The 14017-nt window shown below is 46.2% G+C and overlaps 1 protein-coding gene across 1 annotated transcript in view; it reads right to left on the bottom strand.

Annotated features, from left to right (window-relative positions):
• LOC134401955 (neural-cadherin-like) overlaps nucleotides 1–14017 on the bottom strand; it is a 66108-nt gene that overhangs the window by 27169 nt on the left and 24922 nt on the right. Inside the window, 10 exon segments of the mRNA XM_063131315.1 lie at nucleotides 746–1029; nucleotides 2193–2336; nucleotides 3349–3535; nucleotides 4856–4983; nucleotides 7219–7468; nucleotides 9053–9220; nucleotides 9348–9520; nucleotides 10259–10429; nucleotides 11734–11902; nucleotides 13480–13652. Coding sequence (XP_062987385.1) covers nucleotides 746–1029; nucleotides 2193–2336; nucleotides 3349–3535; nucleotides 4856–4983; nucleotides 7219–7468; nucleotides 9053–9220; nucleotides 9348–9520; nucleotides 10259–10429; nucleotides 11734–11902; nucleotides 13480–13652 — 1847 coding nt within the window.

Raw genomic sequence — 14017 nt, 5'->3', positions numbered from 1 at the left:
ATGCACCAATAGGTTTTTCCGTTGCGGTATTAGGCCTTGATAGGTTTTCCTTTATGCTACTATGTTGTCATAGGAGTTATACAATTTAACAAACAATTTGATCTCTATTGTCCCTGTATTGTTTCAACTTTTTAATTCATTTCAAGTACAATGTTGAGTTTGTGGTGTTTTCTATTGGGTCATCTTTAACCAGTGGGGTGTTGCTCCCTCTCTATAGAGGTTAGATTGGCTCCCTCTTTATTATGGTTGAGACCGTTAGTGAATACTGTTATGTTCCATCAAGCTTTTAGTGCTGTTTAACATTTTATGTCACTCTTCATTGTCACCCTCTAATGTAATTGTACAAAAGGCTTTTACTCTTATGTATATTGTTTTTGGGGGTGTTTTTACAATGCAGAAGTTTTAAAAGTTTTTATTAAAGTTCTATTGTATATCATCCTGGGGGACTGCTAGGCAGAGAGTGTGTTCATAAATACTTTTGATAATGACCCTGTTCAGACAACATGCTAAGCCACAGTGGTTAAGCATTTTGAGCTAAACATTACAGTTTAGTGCGTCGTATGAACCGTGACTTAGCATGTCATATGAACCATTCCAAACCATGGTGGCTAAATAACCACAGTTTAAACACACTCTCTAACCATTTGCTGCAAAAGGGTTAGCAGACTAACCATGGTTTAGTGTGTTGTCTGAACAGGCCCAATAAGAAATAAAATAATTTCAAAGCCAGATGTATATGGCTTACCTGTAAAACAACCACAGGCAGGTCAGCAAGCTCCTCCCGGACATTGCCGTGGTATTCGTCCTGGGAGAAGGTAGGAGCTTCATCATTCTTATTGACTATATTGATGATAACAAGAGTGTGGTTTTCCCATTTTCCATCAGAGGCTACCAACTGGAGCTTGTAATGCTGCTCCTGTTCATAGTCAAGGCCCTGGGCTATCAAGATGCTTCCTGTCTCAGGTTCCACGTAAAAATCTCCTCGCTCATTTCCTGAAGTGACCTGATATCTTAGCTTGGTGTTAGATCCTAAAAACAGGAAACAAACATGGTTGCCACCGCATTATCCTTTTCACCACACAAGTGTTCTCTGGGCATTAGGAGCCAGTTCCGATTTTTCAGAACTCTCAAAAAAATAAGGAAAACATAGAAGAGTCACACACACACACCAATTTTCCAAAAACAAATTGAGACTCTGGACATTGAGTTGCCTTCTCTTCCATTATATTTTAAGGCAACTCACTGAAGCATTCCAGATAGGGCTATGCATCAAAACCAAGATTCAGCTCAGTTCCTGCTTTGGAAAATGGGTTATTAAGAACATACAAAGAGCCATACTGGATTAGACCAGCATTCTGTTCAGTGGCCAAACTACGAGCAGTACACAGCACCCTCCTGCCCATGTTCCCCAGCAACAGGTGCACATAGGCATACTGCTTCCGATCCTGGAGGTAGCATGTCACCATCAGGACAAGGAGCATTGACAGCCTTCTCTTCCATGAATTTGTCTTGCCCCCTTTTAAAGCCATCGCAGTTGGTGGCCTTCACTAAGGTAGTAAGCTCAGACTGCTTCCGAGGATGCTTGCTTCGACTCGGGTTTGAACAGAATCTCGCTTCAGAGAATCTGAATCTTCATTTGTCTCCTATTGACTTACCTGAGGAAAATGAACAAATGGCTATCAATTTTTTAAACCTTTTGACAGAAATGCCTGCAAATTTCAACCAATTCGGGGGGGGGGGGGAAATTGTAGGTATTTGTTGATGTTCCCATTATAGTCAATGCGGAGGACATCAGAGGCTTCAGAAAACGAGCCTTGGAGGGCCTCTGCTTCAGAGCATGATGCAGTTCTGAGGTAACTCTTTTCTGAGCCAATGAGGAGGGTTCTGAGGTGAATACATCTTCTCTGCACAGCCCTAGCATTTATCCTCCCAGAACATTGCAAACATAGTTTGAAAATCATTAGTTTCTGGAGACATTTATTTTGCAAAGTATATGATATGTAATTGTTATCATTATTGCGATGTCCTATATTCTAGAAACCCACTATTATGCCACAGAGGGGAAAGGTTTCTTTCATTAGAAAGCAATTGCCATCTCAGCCACTGTCAACATTCCCATCACCGCTTCCTAATCCAAGGTGCCACTTCGGTCAAGATTGTACAGCACCTAAAAGGAAGTTGCGTTTTTGTACCTTCATCTTTATCATTTGCAGTTGCCATCAAAAGACTATACCCCACGTCCTTGTCTTCATCTATATTAATTTCATACACCGAATGTGGGAAAGCAGGAGCATTGTCATTTATGTCACTGATAAAAATCCTCACATAAGCCGTATCTGAAAAACAAATAATCCATTATTCAGAATAAACATTTGGAGCTCTCTTCTAACTCGTGGGGCTAGGGGGATGTAGGAGGCCCTCCCCTTGCCACCCAGCATCAAGAGACTTTCCTTAGAACAGCAGAAAGAACAGAAGAGCAGTCTCGTTCTGGGGTACTTCCTGGTAATGGCAGGCTTCATTGAACTTGCTGCAAATATTTCATCTGAAGTCTCAAGACACGGCTTTGTTGTTAGAAATTAAGGGAGTAGTGCAGCATCTCGGGCCCAGGGCCAAATCTGGACCACCTGGGTCTCAATCCCGCCTGCCAGGGTGCCCTGAAAGCCACACCCCTTTGCCCGGCTCCACCCATTTCCCTCACCCATGACTTTTGTGGAGCTTTTCCTTTTTTCTAAAAAAAAAAGCCTCTCCTAAGGCTTAGTTACCAGCACAAAGAGCTTTAAGTGGAAAATATGCTGGTATTTCAGCCCCATGCCCTTTATGTTTGGCCACACCCCTTTTACCCCTGCCCACTACTGGAGGGCCCTCACCGAGAAATGGCTTTTGGCCTTTGGCCTGAAAAAGGTTCTATGCCCCTACAGTAGAATCTGAGTCATTAACAGCCCTATTCAGGTGTTATTCACATGATGATGTGAGGTGGAGCAGAGAGGAATGTGCTAGCTCTGCCTCACCCCTGTCAGCGGCAGGGGGCAAACTGGAGGAGCCTTTTTGCATGGGCTTCCTCCCCAAGTGATCTAGAAACCTGGGAAATCAGGGTTCTAGATTGCGCGGGGAGCCAAAAACAAGTTAAAAAAAGGCTCCCTGCTGCAAACATTTGCCTCTGGGTCAAGGGGTGGTGGTGGTGGTGGCAAGAGCGGTGATGAAAGCAGCTAGCACACCCATCCCTGCATTCCCTCATCACATTAGTAATTTAAACTCCTGAATAGGGCTTATGTCGGGCTGTTGCTGCTTAGTGTATTAGCGCTTTATCTTCACTCCTTGAGTTTACATATATGTATCCACTGAGGTTACCTGTGTTAGGCTGCCCATATATACCAGGCCTGGCTGATTCAGAAGAATCCTGAGACTGAACTTCAATCAAGTACGATCCTCTCTTCTCTCTATCAAAAGATGCTTGGGTGGAAATGATTCCCAACCTGGAGTCAATGGTGAAGTACTGGGAGTCTTCACTAGGGTCCTTCAATATTGAGTAGTGGACCTGCAGTTGAGGAATATTCTAAATGAGGCTTATGCTTTGTAATCTTTAAATCATCTTCCTTCCTTCAGAACTACCTAGAAATAGGTCATCACATTTTTACAGATAAGGAAAGAGGAGCAGAGAGACAAGCCCTATGCAGGCTGTTCAGCCTGCACATGTGAGGTCTAAAAACTGGGGGGGGGGGCAGACATGCAAGCCCTGCCCCTAACATCCACTTGCCACCTTGAGCAGCAAGGTTAGTAGAACCCTCCACACGAGTGGGAGCCTTGCTTCAGCAGGGTTCCTGATTGCACAGAGGGTTCTACTCACATTCAAGTATTTTCAAGTAAATGTGAGTAAAAAAAACCTTCAGACCTTGCCATTCTCCGTAGCAAGGCCAGCAACCTGGAGGGCACTGCCAACATGTGCACGGATGTTGGTGAAGTTACAGTCCAAAACCTCTGGAAAGTACCAGAATAGGGAAGGTGGCGGGCTTCTCTAAACAAACTATTTATAGCATGCTTGTGACTGACCTCTCATAGAAGTTTTCAGGTGGATTACATGACACTGTAAACAAACAGGATGTCTCTCATGGTTTCCACCCCTCACCTTATTCCCTTTTTTAAAAAAATCAGAGATAAGATGGAATAAAGCCCTAATGGCGCAAAACCATCAGTGTGTAAAGTTGACATTATGCTATAAATTTGCTGAGGAAGGACTTTCCCTGTCATCGGAGGGAGAAGAGGGTAAAATGCCTCCCTGCAACAAAGGGAGGCAGATCTGGCTTAGTCCCAAGTAATGGAGACTCTTCCTTATGCCTTATTAGAGTTATGCTTGTGATTTTTTTTAAAAAAAATCTTCCTTCTGTTTAGTTTATGCTAGTAGTTACCCATGTGTCTACTCAGAAGTAAGTCCCATTGTGTTCAATGAGGCTTACTCCCAAGTAAGTTTGCTATTTAAAGGAGTCCTGGGAAACAGCAGGATCTTCCCCCTTGTCATCCCTCTCCTCTTATGTAATGCAGCCCATATCAATTATGCCAAAGAACCAGGAAGCACAACAGCCCCGGGTAAACAATGCAATTTCCCTTTATGCAGAGATGCTCTGAGTTTAGCCCAATGTCTCTACCCTGGCAGTATATCTCCACAATCTCAGGCATATAAGAAGAGCCCTGCAGGATCAGACGTCCATCCACGGCCATGATGGCAGGGGATAAGGTGAGTTGCAGTCCAACACACCTGGAGGGTACCAGTTTGCGGAATGCTGGTTTATAACATTATATGTTGTATTTTCTCACTTGCTCTTAGTAAAAAAAAGGGCAGGGGAAGGAGGTAAATACGAACCTCTCCATGGAGTCCGGAGTCTGAATCGGTAGCTAGAACCTGTACAACAGAGGTACCAATAGCTGCTCCTTCAGGAACAGAAACCTCGTAAGCAGAAGATGTGAAGAATGGGACATTATCATTGACATCTGCTGAACAAAAGGCATGCTTAGCAACATCCAGGCCACGACATCAGATACACCATTTTAATTCAATATAGCAATGTTTACTTAAAGCCATGTGAGGAATACATTCCGCCTCGCTGTCAACACCTTTGATCCCTATTTCATAGGTACACCAGGCATACACTTCTCATTTCATAAACAAGACTTTGCTGTATTGGATTGTATCCTACTAAAGCTGCCCCTCTTCCACCCCCCATCCCCGCCCCACTGCTGCTTTGTGCCATGTCGAATAGCTCTTCTGCAAGAACAAAAACCCCCACCAAACTCCACCCCACCCCATCCCACCCCTCCACACATGCTGTCGCTGGAACACACGGTCAAACCACGGATGCTGTGAAGCACAAGACTGGCTCTTGCGTGCTTGGTTTTGTCTTTCCTAAATAGCAGCTGCAACAGGTCCGAATCCAGACTAGGACCACAGCATGGTGGGAGGAGGGGATTTAAGCCTTCCCCCCCGAATGTGGTTCTGATCTACATCTCCCCCCCCCATCACCTCCTGCCCCAGATTGTTATTTGCTTGGGAGGAAACGCAACGTTTGTGATAACAGTCACTTTCCACCCAGGCAAATAGTGTCTGAAGCAAAGAGGAGCTAACCCAGATCAGGTCTGCAGCAGGGTCAAAGGGTTAAATTCCTTCTTCCCCACCACACTGTGGTCGCGGCCCAGACTGTCCACTCACAGCCACTATTCTGTATGCAAAGACCAAGCATGCCACGGGGGCTTGCATGTTTCATTCAGACCAGACTCTGCAGTTCTGGGTGTCCTTTTAATACAAGAAAAGGGGATTATATCCTTGTCAGGTGATTGCATCAGGCAAAGCTGATGATATGAATCAGTCCTTACTACCAATACAGGAGTCGTCTTTATGTTTGTACTGCAGTGTTCGTGCCACCATTGCCACCCCCACACAGAGGGTGCCCGGTTGCTCACAGTGACAAGGATAGGCCTACAGCACTCTCCTGTATCACCACAATGGTGCCACATCACCCCCCACTCCATCAGCCCCAGTAGCATAAACAGCAGTGACCCTGGTGCTGCAGGCCCTCTGGCATCCCCATGAGCAGAGGTTTGAATCCCCTTATGCTCCTCACAACCACTGTTCTGGAGCACAACAGGAGGCCTGCACAGAGTATGCACAAGATCAAGGGTTCACGATCCACCCAGGGAGAGAAAGGCTCTTTTGAAGAGCACGACAGGACACACAACGGGGCAACCACCTGGACAATAGGGGCTCACTATGTAAGGCTGGAAGGAGGAGACTAAGAACATAGGGAGCTGCCTGCCTTGTACTGAGTCAGACCCTTAGTCCATCTAACCCAATATTGGCAACACTGACTGGCAGCATCTCTCCAGGGTAGGGTGACCATATGAAAAGGAGGACAGGGTTCCTGTATCTTTAACAGTTGCATAGAAAAGGGAATTTCAGCAGGTGTCATTTGTATGAAATTCCCTCTTCATCACAACAGTTAAAGCTGCAGGAGCTATACAAGAGTGACCAGATTTAAAAGATGGCAGGGCACCTGCAGCTTTAACTGGTGTGATGAAGAGGAAATTTCACCAGGTTCCCCATATATACAAATGATACCTGCTGAAATTTCCCTTTCAGTACAACTGTTAAAGATACAGGAGCCCTGTCCTCCTTTTCATACGGTCACCCTACTCCAAGGTTGCAGGCAGGAATTTTCCAGCCCTACCTGGAGTTGCCAGGGATTGGACCTGGGACCTTCTGCATGCAAGTCATGTGCTGTACCACTGAGCCATGGCCTCTCCCCACAGCCCCACTAGCTCAGGAGGGAGGGGGGCATTTCTTAGCTCCCTTTGCCAATGCTGGTCTGAGAAGGGCCTTCCGGGAAGGGCCGTAGCTCTCTGGAAGCGCACCTGCTTTGCATGCACAAGGTCCCAGGTTCGATCCTCTGCATCTCCAGGTAGGGGAGGAAAAATTTCTGCCTGAAACCCCAGAGAGGCGCTGCCAGTCAGAGTCAACAATACTGGGCTAGATGGATCAAGGGCCTGACTCAGTATCAGATGGCTTCCTATGTTCTTATAATAGTTTTTCCTTGCTTGAGTTGGGGCCTTGGGAAGAAGCTGGTGAGCCTTGAACATCCATACACTTCTGTGCCCTAAGCGTCATCATACATGTTTCAGTAACGTCCAAAAATATAATGCAGTAAGGAATTGTTTTCCACAAAGGTAACTAACCTGTCACATTAACACAGACTGTGGTGAAGGAGGCCAAGGGAATTGTAGCTACGTTCTGAGCCTTGATGCTCAACATGAAGAACTTGGTGGTTTCGAAGTCAAGGGGTTCGGCAACGAGAAGCGAAGCGGACCCATCTGCTCTATTTGGCTTGAGGTAGAAACGCACCGGCATGTTCGTCTCCGGAACCTGACCCTCCTCTAGATGATATGTAACCCTTGGATCACCAAGAGGGGACGTGGCTTTGACAGTCTGGAAAGAAACAAAAACAGCAAGCAAGAACAACATGTGGGAAGGTGTACTGACAAGTGTACACACCTGTTCCCTCAGGCCAGTTTGAGCTTAGAGCAAAGAGCCAATATAACAATTCTTCTATTCTCTCAGAGCTCTCCTTCCCTGCTGGTAATCACCCTTCTAACCACTGCCACATGTATCTCCTATGGGGATCCAGATCCTAGCAAGAACACAAATGAACTTTGGAGCTAAAGGAACCAAACCCTGGCGGGGGTGGTCTGTTTATCAGAGATGCAGACATATGCTGTATATAGACACCTTTGAGGAAACTGGTGCCCACTAGGCGCACCACTGGCATCTCATCTGCCTTGTGCCATAGCTCAGTGTGCTAGAGCACATGCTTTGCATGCAGAAAGTCCCAGGTTCGATACCTGGTTTCTCCAGGTAGGGCGAGGAAAGAGTCCTGCCTGAAACCCCGGAGAGCCATTGCTGCTATTCAGTGTTGACAACACTGAGCAAGATGGACCAAGGGTCTTATTTATTTAATTATTGCATTTATATCCTGCCTTTTTTCCTCCTTAAGGAACCCAAGGCGGTGTACATAATCCTCCTCCTCTCCATTTATCCTCACAACAACAACCACGTGAGGTAAGTTGGGCTGAGAGTCTGTGACTGGCCCAATGTCACCCAGTGGGTTTCCATGGCCAAGTGGGGACTAGAACCTGGATCGCCTGACTCCCAGTCCAACACTTTAGCCACCACACCACATTGGCTCTCCTAACTCTTACTCAGTATAAGGCCATGTTCCAATGAACCCTGTGTAGGGAGTTCTATATTAGCCTTCAGGAATCAAGTCAAAGCCTTCCTTTTTTCAACAGATCTTCAGAAGGCATCATGCCAACTCTTTCGGTGCTGATTTTAGTAAATGGTACTGAATCCCTATGGTTTATGTTTTAACATTTTATTGCTTTATTACTGGAAAGTAATAAATGGCTACTAGTTACGATGGCTATATAGTACCTCCAGTATCGGAGGCAGCATGCCTCTGTATGCCAGTTGCTGGGCAGCACAAGCAGATGGTGCCATTTCACTCAATGTGGGCTTGTATCAGTAGATAACTGGGTGATTTGTAATAGATCATTAAGAAATTCTGGCATTTAATAGGAGCAACAAAATGACTCCCTTCCTGCTCTAAATTATACTGCTGAAATGAAGAGAACTTGGGGTTCCCAGGAAAATATTTTTTTGTGAAACAACTATGAGCTCAGTTCAGTTCTGGTACCCAACGCAAATTCCTGGGGTCAGAATACTTTAATTCTAAGGGTGTGAATTAGGTGGAGCTTAGAGTCCCAGTAAAACAAACAAATCCAAAGATCTCATATGCCTGAAGCCTGCCCACCACTGCCTTAAGGCAAATGGTGCGGAATGCTAGCTGGGGCTGATGGGAAATGAAGTCCAAAAACATCTAGAGCATACTAGGTTGGGGAAGGCAGAGTAGAGAATACAAGTCTCAATAGACAAAGTGTCTGATCCAATATAATGCAGTTTCCTATAATCTTAAGGTTGATATTAATGAGACGTTTAAAAAACCCCAGAGCATACCACTATCTTGGTGTCACGAGGGGTGCTCTCTGGGATTGCCACGAAATATGCACTTCTGTCCCACTGCGGCGACTGATTAAGTACATCAGTAATAGTGACTGTCAGTTCCACAGTGCTGCTCCGGTTCCCTCCGTCTGTGGCTAGGATGTATCTATTTATCTGAAATGTCTGCAAAAGAATTTGCAACAGCCATTCACTAAAATGTGAACATCGATTTGCTAGAACAGACTGCAAAAAGCAGATCCAGCAGGTATTTCAGCTGCTGAAAAATGATACGCTATAAACAGAAGGATACCTGGGAGATCAAGTGATTCACATACACCCAGCCTGTGCTGGGGTTGATTTTGAAGTATTCCGGCTCCTGCTGTAACATGGAGTAAGTGATGGCGGAATTCACCCCTTGGTCGTCGTCATGGGCAGTGGCACAGAGGAAACTTGTTCCCACTGGGGTGTCTTCACGAAGGAAGTCTTTGGAAAGATAAGCACACTGTTCACTCTGACCACATGCTGGCCTTGTTAAGTGACATAATCAATTGATGGAAACATTGCATTGTCCTGCAGGCTAAAATAAGTCTAATGGCAAAAGTCGCTCTCTTTTGTTGCATACCTGTTTGTGCTGCCTTTCCCCTGTACTCATGGAAACATACAAGCTGCCTTGTTGGATTAAGTCATGGGTCTATCCTGCTCAGCATTCTGTCTCTGGCAAAGGCCTGTGGCTCAGTGCGGGCTCCTCTGAACTACATGGACTAATGGTCCTCTCTGCGTAAGACAGCTTCCTATGGCATCTCCTTGGAGAGCCTCTGAACTATTAAGTACTGCTTGGCTGTTATCGCATCAAGATCAACATCCTAATTAATCATGATGACAGTGATGATGTCAGTAATGACAATGATGGTGAAAGTGATGACAATGATAGTGACAATGATGTAAATGATAATGATGGTGATAAGGATGATATCATCCCCTTACAAAAGGGGTGCAGAACCTACTCCAATCTGGCCTGCAGAGCCTCTTGGGGTTCCTTCAGGGGTGGGGCTTAGGTTCCAAGCCTCCAGAAGACCAAAGGGCACCCCTGTGGTTACCTCCAATCTGAAATTGGAGATAACCGCAGGTATTCCCTTGCTGGCACAGAACAGCAATAGAATCCCTGCTATTAACTCTGACCCTTTGCACACAGAAAATAAACAACAGTTTGTGCCTACTCACATTGATAGCGGCTGTTCTCAAACTTTGGGTCATTGTCATTCATGTCCGCAATGAAGACAGTGACTTGACACATGCCAATCAGTGGCTCCTGAGCTTGATCTGTAGCTGTTATAGACAGAGTATACTCCCTCTGCTTCTCTCGGTCGAAACTTCGTGTTGTAGTGATAACACCTGAACAGGAACAATGCCATGAGAGAGAGAGAGAGAGAGAGAGAGAAACCAGGCCTTTCCCTGGCTTTAATCAGACGTTTTTAACAAACTGCAGCAACTCATCCACACTTATCCACACTGTTCAAGCTCCCTAAAAGCCTTTCCCTAGCAAAGTTTTGGGTTGCACAAAGGACTCCCTTTTTCTCCCATTCCCTTTCTTATATTTCTCAACATAGCCTAGAGGTGCACAAACATTTTCTGAAGAAGTTTCCAAACTCCCAATGTGTTTGAGCCCATTTCTTTTCTTCAGGGTAAAGAAAAAGAAAAAGCAAGAAAACGTGTATACTGTCTTGTATATGCTGTCTGTGGTATGTTCTTATGGTTTAAAATTTTTAAATCATTTTTAATGTTTTAATCTTATATAAACTGTCCAGAGAGCTTCAGCTATGGGGCGGTATAGAAAAGTAATGGGAGGAGGAGAGGCAGAGGCAGAAAGCATCATAAATTCCTGCTGAAATAAGCAGAACAACAATCCACTTGAAATGCATTACGAGTCTTAGATTCCACCCCCCATAAATACTTGTGTATTCAAATATATAGTATCCAATGTTAATCCTGCTTAGAGTAGACCCACTGAAATGAATAGTCCCATTCATTTCAATACATCTACTCTAAGTATGACTAACACTGGATACTATCCAAAGGAATTTGTTAACTCTTTTTAAAAACACAACACCAGGCTCTCCTTAAGCTTTCTCCAACCTGGTGCCCGCCAGATGTGCTGAATTATTATTCCTACCAGCCTCAGGCAGCATGGCCAATAGTTGCAGTCCAGTGCTTCTGGAGGGTGCCTGGTTGCAGGAGGGTGTTACTAGGATATACACATCGAAGCAGATAATGTTACCCTAAGAGCCAATTTAAATGATGAAAAGTCATTCCCTGGGAGCAACTGAGAGCATTTAACCCTTTGTCTTCCTGCTCTTTCCTGCCAAATCGCCCTTCTAAATGGCTCTTCCCCCACCCTCGTCCTCATCCCCATCCCCCTCACACACACTGGGCTTTAAATCTGGAAATATACACAATTATGCATTCTTCTTTTCCCTAGTACCACTTCTCCTCTCCCCCAGTGGAAGCAGATTTATTATATTTTATTTCTTGTTTATATATTGCCCTTCTTTTAGTAGTGTTTCCAGGGCGGCTTTACAAAAGTCAGAAAAAGTGTTCTCAGAGCTGTGAAAGTGCTGGTGACACTTGCAGATTCAACAGGATCTGGCCACTCGCTGCAGGACAGCTGGGTGAGGTGGAACATGTACGGCTGTTCCTACCTGAATCAGGATCAATACTGAAGCCTGGAGAAGCTCCATCTCTGTGCATGAGGCCATACTTCACTTCTCCGTTCAATCCAAGGTCTGCATCGTAGGCTTCCACCTGCAGAACGAAGGTGGCTGGTGGCTGATTTTCTAGAACCCAGGTGCTGTCACTGTAGTAAGCACACTAAAATGCAAGTAAAATTAGCAAGTTAACAGAAATGACTTACCAAGTAACACTCAGCACACTGGAATCCGAACAAAGTGCAGGAAAGCACACAGCATCAGAGTAATTTTTTTTAAAAAGGAAAAGGTAAGGGGTGCTTCCAGACATGGCATTAATAGTAGGGATGTGCACGGACCCCCCGCTCCGAAATTTCCGAAATCAGAAAATTTCGGATCGGCCCGCTCCGCTCTATGCCACTCCGCCCATACTCCGCTCCTCTTCGCTCCGGAGCTCCGGCTCCGAATCGGAGCTCCGTAGCGGAGGGGAGTGGCGCCAGGTAAGGCCGGGAGAGGAGGGCGGGGGGGGTTACCGAGCCCTGCCGCCGTCGCCGCCCGTGCGGCAACGGCGGCAGAGCCCGGTAAGGGACCAAAGGGGAGGGGGGCCTTACCTGCCTCCGTCCGCGGTCCGTTGGCTTCTTCAATTGAGCCTGCGGTTCAACCAGGAAGTCTGGGCCGCAAGTGTGGCCCAGACTTCCTGGTTGAACCGCGGGCTCAATTGAAGAAGCTGACAGACCGCGGACGGACGCAGGTAAGGGAGAGGAGGTGGGGTTTACCGGGCCCTGCCGCTGTCGCCACAGCGACAGCGGCAGGGCCCGGTAAACCCCACTTACCTTTCCAGCAGAGCTCCGGATCGAGGCGAAGGATCCGCCTTCACCTCGATCCTCTTCGCCTCTGCCTTAAGGGGAGGCGAAGCACCCCGCTCCGCTTCTAACTCGCTGGTCCGATTAGAAGCGGAGCACATCCCTAATTAATAGTGCCATCACCCTACCTCACTCACATAATTTTTACGGGTGATCCAGACGTCGTTATTGTCTTCCACTCGTAACCTTCCCATATTTTCCTACCCTTTCTCCTGTCTTGTTTCTTACCATGGAAAATCCATTAAGAAAGAAAAGATGGCATTGTTACACAACACCTTGCAATTGGTAGCCCTAGGAGCCCTCTGTCTGGAAGCACCCCCTGTTGTATCTCTGGCTGGCTTTCAATACCATTGGCTATGTTATTCTTCTGGATAGATTCGCTGGGTTAGGAGTTGGAGGTGCAGCATTGTGGTGGTTTTGCTCCTACGCAGATGGTCAGTTGATCTAGAAGGTGGTGCTGGGGAATGATTGTTCTGCCCCTTGGCAGTTATGCTAAGCAGGGTGGGGGGAATCTTTAGGACCCATGGACACGTTTGGAATTTTAGAAGGCTGTCGTTGGTGCCATTACAAAATGGCTGCTGTGGTGGCCATTGCCAGTCACAAAACACCCATTTCATAGGAGGCAAATTGGTGAGGCTGAAAGACGAGTAACTTGCCCAAGAACCTTACTACAAGCCCTAAAACACACAGCCTTGACCTCGTTTTCAGCTCCTTTTCACAGAAGGCACAACGCCAGTTTCACAGAAGGCAAATGTTCTCTGTCTCTTTCACACATTCACCTTTCCACACCAGTCAGGAACTCACATTCCCCATGTGAACAACCAACCCGAAATTTCTAACAATTGCACTACTAACAAAAGAATCGCTATCCAAAAACGTTTGCAGACAATCTGCTCACCTCCCTGAAAACAGGCTTATTGTTGTTGATGTCGTTAATTCCTACCACGACCTCAGCAAAGCTGCTGAGAGATCTTGGTCCCCCAGAGGAATTGTCATCTACAGCAGAGATGTTTAAAACATACTGCGGGCCCTTCAGTTTAGGCGGAGGGTTTCTGCGAAGTCTCAGGATACCTAGATTCAGGAAGAGTGAAGGGGGGGGGGGAAGTGAAGTGACAACAACACAAAGAAAAGGCTGCACCTCACCTACTGGGCATACAGGGATTCAATGAGTGTAAATGGAGGAGGGCTGAGTCAATAAGCCAGTGTGGTGCAGTGGCTAAAGTGTTGGACTGGGAATCGGGAATTCCGGGTTCTAGTCCCCACTTGGCCATGGAAGCCCACTGGGTGACTTTGGGCCAGTCACAGACTCTCAGCCCAACCTACCTCACAGGGTTGTTGTTGTGAGGATAAAATGGAGAGGAGGAGGATTATGTATACCTCCTTGGGTTCCTTGGAGGAAAAAGGGTGGAATATAAATGCAATAATAAATAAATAAA

Source organism: Elgaria multicarinata, chromosome 7 (assembly GCF_023053635.1).
Source record: "Elgaria multicarinata webbii isolate HBS135686 ecotype San Diego chromosome 7, rElgMul1.1.pri, whole genome shotgun sequence".
Classification (NCBI taxonomy): Eukaryota; Metazoa; Chordata; class Lepidosauria; order Squamata; family Anguidae; genus Elgaria; species Elgaria multicarinata.
This window is presented reverse-complemented; position numbering and strand designations above follow the sequence as displayed.